Here is a 15,203-nt window from a genome sequence, read left to right as displayed (position 1 = left end):
AAATATACTTGGAGCGTCACAAACATCTTATGAATAAAACTGCATCGTTCCTTGAGAAGATTCAGAGGGAAACAAACTTGGTTAACATTTAAAAATATTTGTTTTACAAGAATTTTGATGCGGCACCACGCATATGATAACATTGAAAAATCAGTGCTGAAAATTGGCCATGGTTTATGCTGTAAACCATTATTACCTCTGCTTGGCTGTGCAATTCCCACTTCTTTTCCAGAAGCAGGCTGTAATTTTGTAACCTCTGAATAAAGTTTTTAACTTTGTGGTAAAAACAAAATTTAGTTTGCTAGCGCACAGGTGGGAAGTTTGATGATATTATGTGTACTGTGCAAGTCGATTGCCCCTCCTCATCTATAAACATCCTGTCATACATGAATGTGTTAGTTTGTCCATCCCTAGAAATCCAGTATCAGACAAAACTTGTTTTTAAACATTGGAAAGTGCAGGTTGGAATGTCAACAATCTTATGAAAAGGATAGATTGCTACTCGCTGTAAAGATGACATGTTGAGCTGCACAATGAAAATATTGTTACAAATAAGCTTTTGGACAAAGCCTTCTTCAGAAAAGAAATGCACTCACATTCGCACAAGCAAACACACCTCACACAGACGACTGCTACCTTCAGTTACTCTGGCCAGACTGGAACAGAAATGTGTTGAATGGTAGCAACAATCTGAAACAGGATGGAGAAGGGGAGGGATAACAGGGTACGGGAGGGGAAGAGGCATCTGCACTGCCTGGCAGAGCATGCAGGGACTAAAAGTCGCAAGACAGGGCTGACAGGAACAGCGTTGGGAGGCTGTGGGGAAGGGAGAGGAGGGGAAAAATTAGTGAGTGGAAAGGAGAGCAGCATAGAAGGGGAAAAGGCAAGTGGATGCGCTGGCAGAGAGCAGTGTGCAGTGAAGGTGAGGAGAGGCAAAGTGTGAAAAGTTGACAGAACAGAGGGGCCGAAAACAGTTGGATTGAGGATGGGGGATAAGTAGATTACCATAGGTTGGGGCTGGAATGATTTTGGGAATGGAGAATATGTTGTAAGAATCGCTCCCATCTGCGCAGTTCGGAAAAGCTGTCAGTGGAGGGAAGGATGCAGATGCTGGGATTATGAAGCAGCCACAGAAATAGAGTATTTTATGTACAGCTGTGTGTTGTGTCACAGGGTAGTCCACTTTGCTCTCGGCCACAGTTTAGCAGTAGCCATTCATCCTTGTGGACAGCTCTCCCATCCACTTTACTTGGTCCTCCTCAACCCCTCATGCCACCTTCTTGGGTGCTGACCACCCCCTCTGATAGCTCCATCCACACATCTGTCCACATTACTCAACAACCACCAATAGTACCTGCATTTTGACAGCTGTTGTCCTTTCCACACCGAAAAATCCCTCCCATACAGCTTGGCCATCCAGGGATGGCAAATCTTCAGTGACTACAGATCTCTTGCCTGGTATGTTGAAAGTCTCACAAAGGCCTTCATGGATATCCTATACCCTGTACTCTATACCCCAGACCTACATTGCAACAGAAATCTGCCTCATCCTCTCTAACTCCCAAGAACCATCTTCAAAGGAGAGCCTCCCTTTGTCACCCAATACCAACCTGAACTGGAACAACAGAACCACCACCTTCATCAGGACTTTGATTGTCTATCGTCATGCCCTGGAATGACACATATCCTACCCAAGCTCGCTCCCAGCCCTTCGTAAGGTGGTGCTCCATTGCCCGCCCAACCTCCACAACATCCTAGTCCATCCCTATGCCACCCCCAGTTCCAACCCCTTGCCACAGGGACAATGTGGAAGACTCAGTTTCAAGACCTGCACAATCCACTCACCCAACACAAGTAAGTTTTGTCATTGGCTTATCCTACCACATCAAAGGCTAGGTGACATGTGAAAGCTGCCATGTTACATACTAGCTGTGCTGCAATCATTGTTCAGCTTTTTATATTGGTGTGGCCACCACCAAACTGTGGCCAAGAGCAGACTGGACCATCCTGTGTTAAAATGTGGAGCTGTAAATAACATGTGGCACTTGATTTCAATGGCTACTTCACAACTCGGGCCATCTTGATCCTACCCTCTACCACCAGCTTATTTGAACTGCTCTGGTGGGAATTATCCTCACAATAAATTCTCCGCTCCCAAAATCGTCCGGGCCTCAATCTACAGTAACTGAATGTCCCCACACCCTACCCCAACTGTTTCTGGCTCCTCTGTATTGTCACCTCACAATTTGCCTACCGTGCATTGCTGTCTGCCGGCAGATCCACCAGTCTTTTCCTCTTCCCTGCTCTTCTGCTTTCTGCTCTGTGTTTTTCCCCTCCTGCTCTCCCCCCCCCCCCCCCCCCCCCCCCACAGCCTCTCAATGCGCTCGCTCTCTCTCTCTCTCTCTCTCTCTCTCTCTCTCTCTCTCTCTCTCTCTCTCTCGGCTCTGTCCTGCCACCTCTAGTTAATGCATGCTCTGTAAGGCTGTGTTCCTCTACACCCACCCATACCTTGCTATGCCTTCCCATTCCATATTGTTACTCCCATTTAACACATTTCTGTTCCAGTGTGGCCAGAGGTAGCAGTGTGTGTGTGTGTGTGTGTGTGTGTGTGTGTGTGACAGAGAGAGAGGGGGGGGGGGGGTGCTTGCATGTGTGAATGTTTGTGTGTTTCTCTTTCTTGAAGAAAGATTATTTGTAACAGTCTTTTCATTGTGCCTGTCTGCAAGTCAACTTGTCATCTTTATGGTGAGTACAATTTATCCTTTTCAAAATGTATCAGCAATGTAATGACTTTAAAATTTTCTTAAGCTAGGTTTTGTAAATTGAATATTCTGTTTCCCGGATTTGGAACCTGTGGAATAAACATTTTTTTAAAGAGTTGGTTAATCGATTCACCTCTTCTGTACCCCGGGACCAAATTAATCATTAATTTCTTATTAGTACAGGAAAACGTTAGGCTACAGTTTTCCAGATGCTGTGATGGATATTGCACTGTCTGTGAGTGTGTTATTTTATGTACACAGCCGACTGTGACAAAGGTTAGTGTCGCTCCCTTATGCAGTAACGTGCACTGAATCCTCGTCACTACAGCAATCTTACTCGGAATTGTTGTGATACAATGAGAGGCTTAAAATTGTATTTCATTATTAATTAAAGTCATTTGAGAAATTTATTGGCCTACTTTGTTGTTATTCCTAATTGATTCACTTACTGTGTTAAACCTACTGTTCCTACCAATTTCGATGCAGAAAAAATACAAATGAGAAAAAAAAGAAAAATGGAAAAAAAACTGCATAGTACAACTGGGAATTGAACACAGGTTCCCTGCTTCAGAGTCAGATGCCATGGTTGCTACACCAGCAGTGCATAGCTTCTGGTTACGTAAGCAGCAGTCGACAAAGTTTCTTTTCTTGATTTGTAGGAAAATATGCATTTGTGGATGCCATATATGTTCAAAACTGTTCAGTTTTCCATTATCTATCGATCTCATCAATTTTTAGTTGATTGCACGTCATGATGTTCAGTGGTAGTTATAAAAAAAAAATAGGGGTTGTTGGTGTCTGGTTGCATACAAGCAACTTGCCAAGTACAAGCCGAATCAGTTGTCCGTGTTGGGGGCCTTCCATTTGTTATTACTACACTTTGTTCATTACATTTCTTGATCACAACAATTATGTTTGGTAGAATCTTCAAAAAGTCTAAAAAACCCAGTTCTGTGTCTCTGTTGGGTACCGGTGATTGGCTGTTACATGGTCAGCTTATGTGGAATGTAAACTGTCGCTGTTTTCGGCTCTGAGTTGTGATTTCAAATGTCCACAGCCACAACCAGTCGGACTACCCAGTGACAAACAAACAAACAATTTTCACTTATATATTTCCAACATTAAATAGAACACAACTACATAAAATAATAAAACTCAATAAGACAGATTACCTTTGAAAATGTATACAGGGTGTCCCAGAAATCATTTGACAAACTTCTAGGTGAGATGGGGCACATCATTAAGGTTTTAAAATAGCTTAGCAACCAATGACCACAAACATCAGGGTAAGTGGTAGCAGAGGTGAAGATCGGAAAGGAAACAAGAATGTGATTCATTGGAAACACTTACTATACATCATGTAATACACCATGTGTACTCATTGATACAGCTCTAATGTTACAAGTATGTTTGGAGTTTGCACCATCAAACACCATGTGTGCCTGACACCTGCAGAGAATTGACTGCTGGACACACTCACACTGGAAGTTTCTTTGATTGTAGCAGCTGGGCAAATGATTCTTGCAACAAGATACATTTCAGATGCCACAGGATCGCTATATTTGAGAGATGTCATAGCTTAGCACAGAAAGAAATAATTGCTTGATAAATCTGGTAAGTGTGGGGGCCAAGGAACCCATCCACCATGCCCAGTCCATCGCTGCGGCAGTGGTCTGTTCAAATGCCTGTGAGTAGGCACGTCATGTTCAAACCACATGCTGCCTCTCACATTTACTGGTAACATCCTCTGGCATGCTGGGAAGAACCTGTTCCAGAAATGTCTGATAATTCGTGGTGGTAAAGCAGAAAGGTAAAAGGTATTGCCCAATTGAAGTGATGTTGTGTCATGTGGTGCCACATGCCATGTGGGGCTTCCTGGTGCTCACAAATGCGCATTGTGGTGCTTGACTATGCCATACCTAGTAAATGTGGCCTCATCAGCAAACAATACCTATGCTGTGAAATACACACCTCTCCACTTGGCCATTTTGTTGCAGAAACCACTGTGCAAAAACTGCATTATTTGGGTATGAAAGATGTGTTAGGACTCGGCATTCAAGACACACTGCACACTGTTATGAGACATTCTTAAGCCTGAGGTAATGGCACGTATGCTGGTGCTTGGATTAGTCTCCACAGAATCCGACACATTTCCTTCCCTAATGACTAAATATACCAATTGTGACCAGCCCTCACTAGCCCTGCCACACCTTAATCACCCATACTTGCACAAACTGTGGTGCAGTTTATGTCTGGGAAACATTGTTGATAAATGCATCTAGTGGCTTGTCCATTGCCCTCAGCTATTCCATACATTATGTGTGCATCTGAAAGTTCACATTTCGTATTTCGTTCCGTGCTTCTTACATGCTCGATAGTGCTTGAATAAGGAAACCCTCACATTCCCCTCCAGTACTCACACCTAGCGGAGTTCTCTTTCAGTACTCTCGTGTACAGCCACACCTACGTTGTTGCGTACACCATGGGTTGCTATGCATGATGTGCATAACCTCCCCTAGAAGTTAAGACACCCTGTGTAAGATATGCATCGTAGAAAAACAGAGTCATAAAGTAGCTGAACGGAGATGAAACTGGACCAACATTTTAACTGGAGCATTTGCTCCACAAATCAGTTGAAACAGACTAACCATAGGATGAACCTTTCCCACCCGAAGCACGAGCACATGAGTGCTGCCAGGATTAATCATTGTATTAATAGGTTTTACTGACAATCGGTTTTTGACTGATGATAGTAAATCGTGTCATACTAGTTAAATTAACTCCCCTTTTTGTATGTAAGTTCATTGTTGTTTACATAATTCTGATATATTTGGAATGCAATTCATGAGCTGAAAATAGAACACCCAAGTTAAGCCACGATGTTGTATTTACTATACTACTCATTGAACGCCATGCACTCAACAAAATGTCTAATCTACAAACTACTAAATATATGATGCCATGTTAACATGTCAAACAAAGAGGAACACTAGGGATTTTAAGGACAGCTTTCATTTTTATATCAGATTGGCATAATCCATCAGTTTATGGAATGTCACTGACATCTATTAACTCTGTTGAACAGAGCCCTTGTTTGTAACAGCACAATGTTGAAAATTATCCTTACCTGTGAATGTAATAATGCTGATCATATTAACCATGAGGTAGAATTTTTCCATGCCTTTCTTTTCGTTCCTTCTCGCTGTGTTTTTTTTCCCCCCTCACATCACTTTGGTATGACTCTTTCATATTGAGAAATTATAGGTAATTATGATGATGAACTGTAAAAAAAGTCAGTAATTTAGCTCATACCCAAAGTACTAGTTGTGGAACACATAATGGACATCATGAACTTACATTGATGCATCTCATATTTTGTACTTAGCTACTTTTTGTTTATATCTTAATTTTTCATTATCTTTTACTTCCTTCCTTCCTTCCTTTCTTTCGAATATTAGAGTCCCCTCATAATCTGGGACCGCAACCTAATTATGTCGTTAGTTATGGTGCATGTAGGGTCAGAAGGCAACTGTACCTACCACTGACAGCCAGAGAGATTCTAATTCCAGGAAACTTGATTTGAGTAATGTTACACATGTCCTCATCTCAACACAGTTTTTAAAAAACTGTATTATTTTTTATAATTGTTTCATCTTTTAACAAACTCGCAATGAAGATAAGTAAAAATCCCTAAAATCAATATTGTTATTTACATCTGTGATTTTTACAGTTAATGTGTATGATATGAATTAACATGACCTTTGCTAGTTAATAGATACCTCTTCAGATTTCTTTAAATATGCTTTTAATGTTTGTGGAGGCATATTCTCTTATGCTGACAATCCTCTTTATTTTTTTGAACTTTTACCTTTCACATTATCAGTTCTATAAGATATTGTTTAGTTATATGTAATAATGGGCACACGTGATAAAGTTACTGATGCATGTCCTAAATTATGTAATAATCCTCAGTATGTATGCTGCTGCTAGTGAAGATGAAGGAGATGACTCTGTGGTTGTTGTGGAAGACATGGAAGAAGAAGATGAGGAAGCAGAGGCAGAAGGTGAGGGAGATGATGATTGCGATGTTTTGGTGGAAGAGGAAGAGGAAGATGATGAAGACGATGATGATGATGAAGAGGAAACTGAAGAAGTGGGTGAGGAAGGTAAAATATTAGCATGCCTGCATGGGATACGTGTGTGTTGTCTGAAAAGTGTGTGTTACCTAGAAAGTAGATAAAGTAAAAGTTGTGGAGTGTATGAATATACTTCTTTTTTTCAGAGGAGGTTGAAGGTGGCGACGAGTGAGCGTTTTACGGGTTTCAGTGACTGAAAGTGTGTACTGAAAATCAGTGATGGACAATTGTGGAGGATTCCAAACCAGCACAGTCCCTGGCAGTGAGGCATTAATGTGTAATAACAATTGTAAATTATTATTAAAAACTAAAGTGATCGGACGTATTATGAAAGATGTGCTGCTGTAGTAGCCATTTTCTTGACGTGAGTGAGTGACTGATCTTAAATAATGCTCATAAACTTAATGTTGGGTGTACTGATCCTGCATTTTATGTTGTAGAGATATATTTTAAACTGTTTGTGTGCCACGCCTCTTTGCAACTGCCTGATATATCACAATTTTAATTTATAACCGATGCTGCCTGTTTTATAGAATCAGACCATCGTGCTGCAGAAAATGGCACCTACATGATCAATGAAAAGGTAGAGGTAAGGGGCACATTTTGTATGCCAGATGGAAATGTTGTCAGACAGTCTCTCTCTACCATTCTCCTCAGTCCCCACCCTCCACCCACTTTTCCACCTACCAACTGCTGTTTGTTCATTAGTTGTCACTGTGGTCTTACTTAACACTATTGTTTATCCCTTCCTCCCTCCCCAGCATCCCATGCCCCATTGTCTATGTTAAATTTTTGTTGGTGAATGAAAAAAAAGTGGAATAATGTTAATATATTATTTTCGCCTAAAATAACAGTTCAGTAATATATTATGTTTGAAATTAGTTCTACAGATCATGTTGTTTTATTTTGTTTGAAGTAAGTTTATGAACATGTTGTTCAGTCACTGAAAATGTGTTCCGACGGTAGATTCAAGAGTTGATTTATCCGCCCACCACCATTGAAACTTACCAAGAGTAAAATTTGACTGTTCATGTTGTTTTTGTACTTGATTTTGTCCAATTATTGGTTCTATCCCCATTTATTAAAGATGAAAGGTAATATTATTGCCATTCCACTAATCAATATTTTTATTGTCAAATGTGTTTTTTGGCAAGTAGATAAAATTTAGGATAGTTCCCATATTTTCCAACTGTTCTCATTTAGATACTTCAATCCAGATTAATTTTCTATTCTTTCTCCTTTAAATTTACTCATATTTTTGGTACTTTGCAAAACAAATATGACAACGAAAGCAATAAATTATTGATAACATTATTTAACTGGATAGCCCTGAAAGCTCTTCAATCACAACAGTCGTTTATGTGTGTGTGTTCTGCCGCTGCTTGCAAAAGAAATGGTGTTCTATCATCTATTTTTAATTTTTTACATTTCTGTGGTCACATAAGGACCTGTTCTAATGGATTTATTTTGTGGAGATCAGTTACTTGCAAAGAAGTGAAGTGCATCAATTCCACACCTGTGGAAGGCGTTTCTGCCTTTCGTGTAACTTTCTTCCCTCTTAGTGACTTTGCAAAACATACAATGTTTTGCCATCCATTTTTTTTAATTTTTTACACTTCTATGGTCCCATATAATTCATTCTTAATGAATTTATTTGGTGGCTATCAGTTACTTGCAAAGAAATAAAATGGTTTTCACTCCACATTTGTGGCAAGTGTCTAGCTTTTGAAAATAATGCTTCATAGCGCTTGATGGGAAACATTTTCCACACTGTTCTAATATATTACAGGGTTGGTTTTCATTATACTTTTTTATTTAAAATACATTAAAATTGTGTATATTCATTACCTAAATCCTCTCTGAAAGCACAACATCTTTTTCCTCACTTTTCTTGTATTTAAAGCAGTATAATTTTAAGCTTTCTACTGTTCTTTGTAGAAAACTTGCATGGTTAGATAAACCATAGCCAATGTTTTGTGCTACGCATTTGTTTTTCAGATGCAGTGTGTGGCATTAAAACTGATTTCCAAGGATACTTTGTTTTAAATTTGATTTCTAAAAAGAATAGCAAACTTAGAAAGCTGTTATAACGGTTTCTCTACCCTTATCGTTAATGAAGTGTTTTGTATTTAGGATTCCATCACAATCCCCATGACTTCAAAAGGGAGTCAGGTTGCTATGAACATACACAACTAATACCCTTTGTAATTGCTGTAATTATATTGATTTTTCACCGTAAGATGGTTGCCATTGAAAACATTTGTCTTAAACTTTCACACAAGTAATCAGTTTGTTACTAAAAATCTATAAATGTTTACATAATTTTATAAAATTTGTTAGTATCATATGGAAGTATACTGCACAGTGAGTTACCAACAACTATAAACACACTGGCTTCACATCACTTCTCTTCAACAGTAAACATGTTAAAAGATTATATTGACAAGTGCCATTTTGGTACTGCTACAGTATTGTTAAACTTTCAGGTTCTCAATTAGTTGAGACATTTGGATTTGTTCTCTTGTGGATTTTTCTCTCCTGTGTGAATATGTGGTGGTTTTAATTTTTTGCAGTTGCAGTTGTTCCTTGATTTTGTTTGAAGAATAACAACTTAATATGGTTAAGGATAACAATTTGTGATGAAACTACTTTCTTGTAAGTTGCCATATTGTTATGATTGATGTTTATCTGGAAGTGAATAGGCAAATGTGCTTTATGGTAGGAGGAAAAGAGCATGTGCAAAATGTTTCCATTATGTTGAGCATTTAAATTCTGTTAAAAGTGAAGTTACAGATATTGCTGCCAAAGTATTATATGTATTCTTTATCTGAGCATTAAGTTTACTCTTCACATTTGTGAAGATTGGAACTGTGGAAGGCCTGTGAAATGACAAACATGGTAATAACTTTCACTGTTGAAGTACATTCCTCTGAAAGGTTGAAAAGAAATTTGTGGCATTTCAGAAGTACTACATTTCTCCACATTCAGATGCAGAGGTAGCCATCTGTACTTTAGTTGCTATCAGTTTCAGGAAATTTATTAACTGTATTTTTAAATAAATAATTTTGATACCCTATAATAATAGTAAATGTTGAAATCAGTGTTCCCAAAAGATGTAGTAACTGTAAGGTATTGAAGATATTAGGTAATAGTCTAGTTGTAATTTTCTGCATAGTGAGTTCATGAGTTCTGTAAATCTGTTCTGTATGCACAATGTAAAATATGATATACAGTTTTTTTAAGAAAAAGAAAATCGAAATGTACTGTGTACCTTCACTTTATTTTGGAATACTTTATTTGACTCACTAATAAGTTGTTTATGTATAAAAACTATCCATGAGCAGAATGGAAAAATGTAACCTTTTTTTTTTTAAAAAAAAATTACTCCATATATTCATCAAATGGAAGTGTGATACCATCCCCCCTCCCCAATCTCTCTCTCTCTCTCTCTCTCTCTCTCTCTCTCTCTCTCTCTCTCTCTGTGTGTGTGTGTGTGTGTGTGTGTGTGTGTGTGTGTGTGTGTGTGCGTTGGTTGTTGGGGTGGGGAGTGCTCACAATATTCCCCACGCCCCACCCTTACACATTTCTGTGCCAATTTCCTGTGCCAGTCGCAGCTTTCCCAGTATTAGTTGTACAGTGTGTTGAAGTGTACTATTATGGAAGCTATACAAAATTCTACGTTACTTTACTATCGTGATGATTATAGTAGCTTTAAACCCTACATGTAATAAAGTAACTCTTTATAAAACAAGACAAAACTTGCAGAAAAGTCAGTTGCCAATCTTCTGCACAAGTATTTCAGTGAGCTGTAATTCGAATAAGAGAGATCATTTAAAATACTGTATGGTATTTGTTTCACTGTGTCTTCTGATCTTTTTTAATGTGATCTGAAATGTTTTATCAGTAGTTCCACATAGAATGTTGAAAAATCTAGCAACATGTGCTCTCTGTGTGAAAATAGGTAAGTATGCTGTTGAATGTAATCAAAAGTGGTAAACCTCTGAGGAAAATTGTGTACCTACATTGCCTGTTTGAGATTCTTTATGGCCTGTTTAGTTTTTTTTTTTTTTTTTTTATCTGATGTGCAGGGCCAGTGATGGTAGCATTCCACTTAGCTGTACACACCTTGCTGAGCATTACTGCAGTAAGACTGTAATTCAATTAAAGATAATTGAGGTGGAAAACTTCTTCCTGTCTTAGTCTTAAATTTTTTTCGTTATTTCATAGTGAACGGGAAACGTAGGCTAAGAATATTTTTAAAAATTTTTAAGTGAACTATCAGCGTTGTGATAGGCATGATTTCAAATTCATGTACTTATGAAAATTTTTTGATAAAGAAAAACAAAAGTACTTCAATCTGCTTTTCTTTAATGATTTAACCTGAGTTCTAGCAAAGTAAATAATTATTTTCCTGTAGAAATATGGGTTAATAAATATGTATTGAGTCCCAAGAATCAGCTCTAAACAAATAACGTTTTTTCTTTGTGCTGATTCTTTTGAAGATAGTAAGGTGCACCATTTCAGTAATAGTGTGTGGTGCCTATAATTCTAGATCCTGTTACAATAAATTAAGACTCTTAAATGAAATGTAATTTTGTCATGAACTTTGTCTGAAGCATAGGCTTGTTACGAGGAATTGTGAACATAAATGAAAAGTAAGTGTGTGTGTGTGTGTGTGTGTGTGTGTGTGTGTGTGTGTGTGTGTGTGTGTGTGTGATGGAATGTAAGGTTGTACAGAAGTGGAATGTGGGAAGTAAGCAGTTCAGACAATAACAGAATGGAAGGTTTTGAAATGTGATGCTACAGAAGGATGTTGAAAATCAGATGTGTAGATTCAATAATTAATGATGAGGTACTGAGGCAAATAGGCAAAAGAAGAAATTTGACACAGTTTGACTAAAAGAAGGGATCAATGTACAAGTACACAGGCTAAGGTATAAAGGAATTAACAGTTTTGGTAGTGGAAGGAAATGTGGAGTTAAAAACTTCAGAGGTAGAAAAAGACTTCACACAGGATAGACTACCGTAGAGAGCTGCATTAAACCAGTCTTTGGGGTGAAGAAGACCACAAAGGCAAAAAAGTGTATGACTCATTGAACTTCTGACTTCACCACAAAAAGTGTGACCTTAGCCAACTCACCGTTCAACAGTCCTTAAAAATTTACTACTCCAATAACAGGAGTTAACTATTTAAATGTATTAAGAGGATTATCACCAGTTTGTGTAAGTAATACATTCAGAAATTGCAAGACTTGCTGTTGTGATGTCATGGGTATCACGCAAAAATATTCAATATATTTAATAAGGGTTTGGATCCTTATCTCCCATTGTGTGCATAGTACATTCTAAATTGTCAGCAGCTTCTCAGAATGTTTTAAGTTTTACATGAAATAGGAACTTTAAACTCATATATGCATTTGCTTTTGTACACTTACAATGATTTGTAGAATGATCAACAATTTTAACACTAAAGTTGTTTGAAGGAAACTTTCACATTGGTCTGTGTTAATAAACAGTTGTGTTGGTAAAATGAAGACTGCTGAATATCAGGTGTAGTCAATGTTTTTTATTTATTTTTTAAGCCAGTTTTAGTGGGATTGATGGTCTGATAGCTGCTCAAAAATTGTTAGATGAGAAGAATACTTTCGATGACGAAGCAAAGTTAAAATTTGCTGGCTGTGAAATTGAAGCAGTGCATCAACATAGGTAACAAGTTACTTGAAATATACAAGAATATTGTAGAATTATGTTGAACGGTTAAGCAAACCACTCAAGACATGCCTTGGACCTTCTGGAACTACTGGATTCTAACTTTTTTACATAGTGGGGATGCAGAGATCATATAAAGCTTTTTCAGTATAGATGGTTATGGAGATTGAAAAAATTAGTGCTCGTAAATATCTGGTTCAGAAAATGCTAGTGCGGTTATTTGCAAACATTCTTTCAGAAAAGAAAGTTTAGGTTTTTGGCCTTTGGTCAAATCTAGTATTTAAAGTGTTTTTGGATGATTTTGTACTAACCAAATATTTAGGGATGCTAAAATACTACATAGCTTAATAATTGCATTAGCTAGCTGCTACAGAAAGCAAGGAGGTGCATTACATGTTAAATTAAATTTTCTTGACAAGCTGTAGTTAAATGAGAAAGAGAGAATTACTAGTACAAAAGATAATATGACAAGCTTTGAATAAGACACAAATATTATATCTGTACAGTGCATATTAGAAATAATTTGAGTGCAATTTTCGTGCACCAAAACAAGAAAAAGGAGCCATTTAAATATATATCTTGAAGTCTTATATTTTATATTATTAATGTAAACAATGTTACAGGTTCTTGAGGAAAAGATCTCAAAACAATTTTCAGAACATATTCTCATTTCTTCATATGTACGCACTCATCAGTTCATAGACTGTTGGAACACTTTCAGATAGTGCTTTCGGAAGACAAATAATTTAGTTTCATAGTCTGATATGACATACTGATGAAGGGAGGTCTGTAACATAAATCAGTAGTTACAGATGGCCCAACGATTCATCAGTCAGAGGACTGAAGTCACAGAGAATGTGTAGGCCATGGTTATGGTCCTTCCATAGCTCTTCATATGTTATGCAAAATATTATCTTGTACATTTTGAAGAATGTGTGCTAGAGACTCATCATGCATAAACCATATGCTTTCTTTTATTTTCTGTAGCAAATCCTGCATCCAGTCAGGCAGAGTGTTCTGAATGAAGTTCTTCTAGATAGCGGCTGTAAGATGTGTAGATGTGGACCTACCTGACAACCCACTAAAAATTTCCACTCTTATTTAAAACAAATCATCATCAAGGATGCAATGAATGTGACATCATTTCATATAGATAATAATAGTTCATTATCGAAGAACTCAATTTTAATTTTTGATTAATAATTTTGTGTGTTGAAAAATGTGTGTTGAACATACTGTTAATAACTCAATGATTGGCTGTATTTTTATTTTTATGGACTTGTTTATCTTGAATTAAATTCATTGATATGGATGCAGTGACATGAAATGCCATTGAAAATTCACTCCAGACTGTGCTGTGAACTTTGATTTTCTGCTTTTCATGTTACACTACTGGCCATTAAAATTGCTACACCAAGAAGAAATGCAGATGATAAACGGGTATTCATTGGACAAATATATTATACTAGAACTGACATATGATTACATTTTCACCCAATTTGGGTGCATAGATCCTGAGAAATCAGTACCCCGAACAACCACCTCTGGCCGTAATAATGACCTTGATATGCCTGGGCATTGAGTCAAACAGAGCTTGGATGGCGTGTACAGGTACAGCTGCCCATGCAGCTTCAACACGATATCACAGTTCATCAAGAGTAGTGACTGGCGTATTGTGATGAGCCAGTTGCTCGGCCACCATTGACCAGACGTTTTCAATTGGTGACAGATCTGGAGAATCTGCTGGCCAGGGCAGCAGTCGAACCTTTTCTATATCCAGAAAGGCCTGTACAGGACCTGCAACATGCGGTCATGCGTTATCCTGCTGAAATGTAGGTTTTTGCAGGGAACGAATGAAGGGTAGAGCCACGGGTCGTAACACATCTGAAATGTAATGTCCACTGTTCAAAGTGCCGTCAATGCGAACGAGATGTGACCAAGACGTTTAACGAGTGGTACCCCATACCTTCACACCGGGTGATACGCCAGTATGGCGATGACGAATACACGCTTCCAATATGCGTTCACCGCGATGTCGCCAAACACGGATGCAACCATGATGAAGCTGTAAACAGAACCTGGATTCATCCGGAAAAAAAAATGACTTTTTGCCATTCGTGCACCCAGGTTCGTCGTTGAGTATACCATCGCAGGCGCTCCTGCTTGTTGTGATGCAGCGTCAAGGGTAACCGCAGCCATGGTCTCCGAGCTGAAGGTCCATGCTGCTCCAAACATTGTCGAACTGTTCGTGCAGATGGTTGTTGTTTTGCAGACGTCCCCATCTGTTGACTCAGGGATCAAGACGTGGCTGCACGATCCGTTACAGCCGTGTGGATAAGATGCCTGTCATTTCGACTGCTGGTGATACGAGGCCGTTGGGATCCAGCACGGCGTTCTGTATTACCCTCCTGAACCCACTGATTCCATATTCTGCTAACAGTCATTGGATCTCGACCAACGCAAGCAGCAATGTCACGATACGATAAACCGCAATTGCGATAGGCTACAATCCGACCTTTATCAATGTCGGAAACGTGATGGTACACATTTCTCCTCCTTGCACGAGGAATTACAACAACATTTCACCAGGCAATGC

General features: G+C 38.4%; 1 protein-coding gene across 3 annotated transcripts in view; it reads left to right on the top strand.

The window, feature by feature from the left end:
• Positions 1-11,254, top strand: part of LOC124554804 (protein SET) — a 61,234-nt gene extending 49,980 nt beyond the window's left edge. The window contains exons 6-7 of one of the 3 annotated variants that reach the window (XM_047128459.1): positions 6,753-6,928; positions 7,045-11,254. In XM_047128459.1, the coding sequence (XP_046984415.1) occupies positions 6,753-6,928; positions 7,045-7,070 (202 nt within the window). In that variant the 3' untranslated portion in view covers positions 7,071-11,254. Of the gene's footprint in view, positions 1-6,734; positions 6,929-7,044 lie in introns of all 3 variants that reach the window. The other 2 variants (XM_047128458.1, XM_047128457.1) reach the window with 2 other exon arrangements.
• Positions 11,255-15,203: the final 3,949 nt, after the last annotated feature.

This window comes from Schistocerca americana, chromosome X (assembly GCF_021461395.2).
Source record: "Schistocerca americana isolate TAMUIC-IGC-003095 chromosome X, iqSchAmer2.1, whole genome shotgun sequence".
NCBI lineage: Eukaryota > Metazoa > Arthropoda > Insecta > Orthoptera > Acrididae > Schistocerca > Schistocerca americana.
This window is presented reverse-complemented; position numbering and strand designations above follow the sequence as displayed.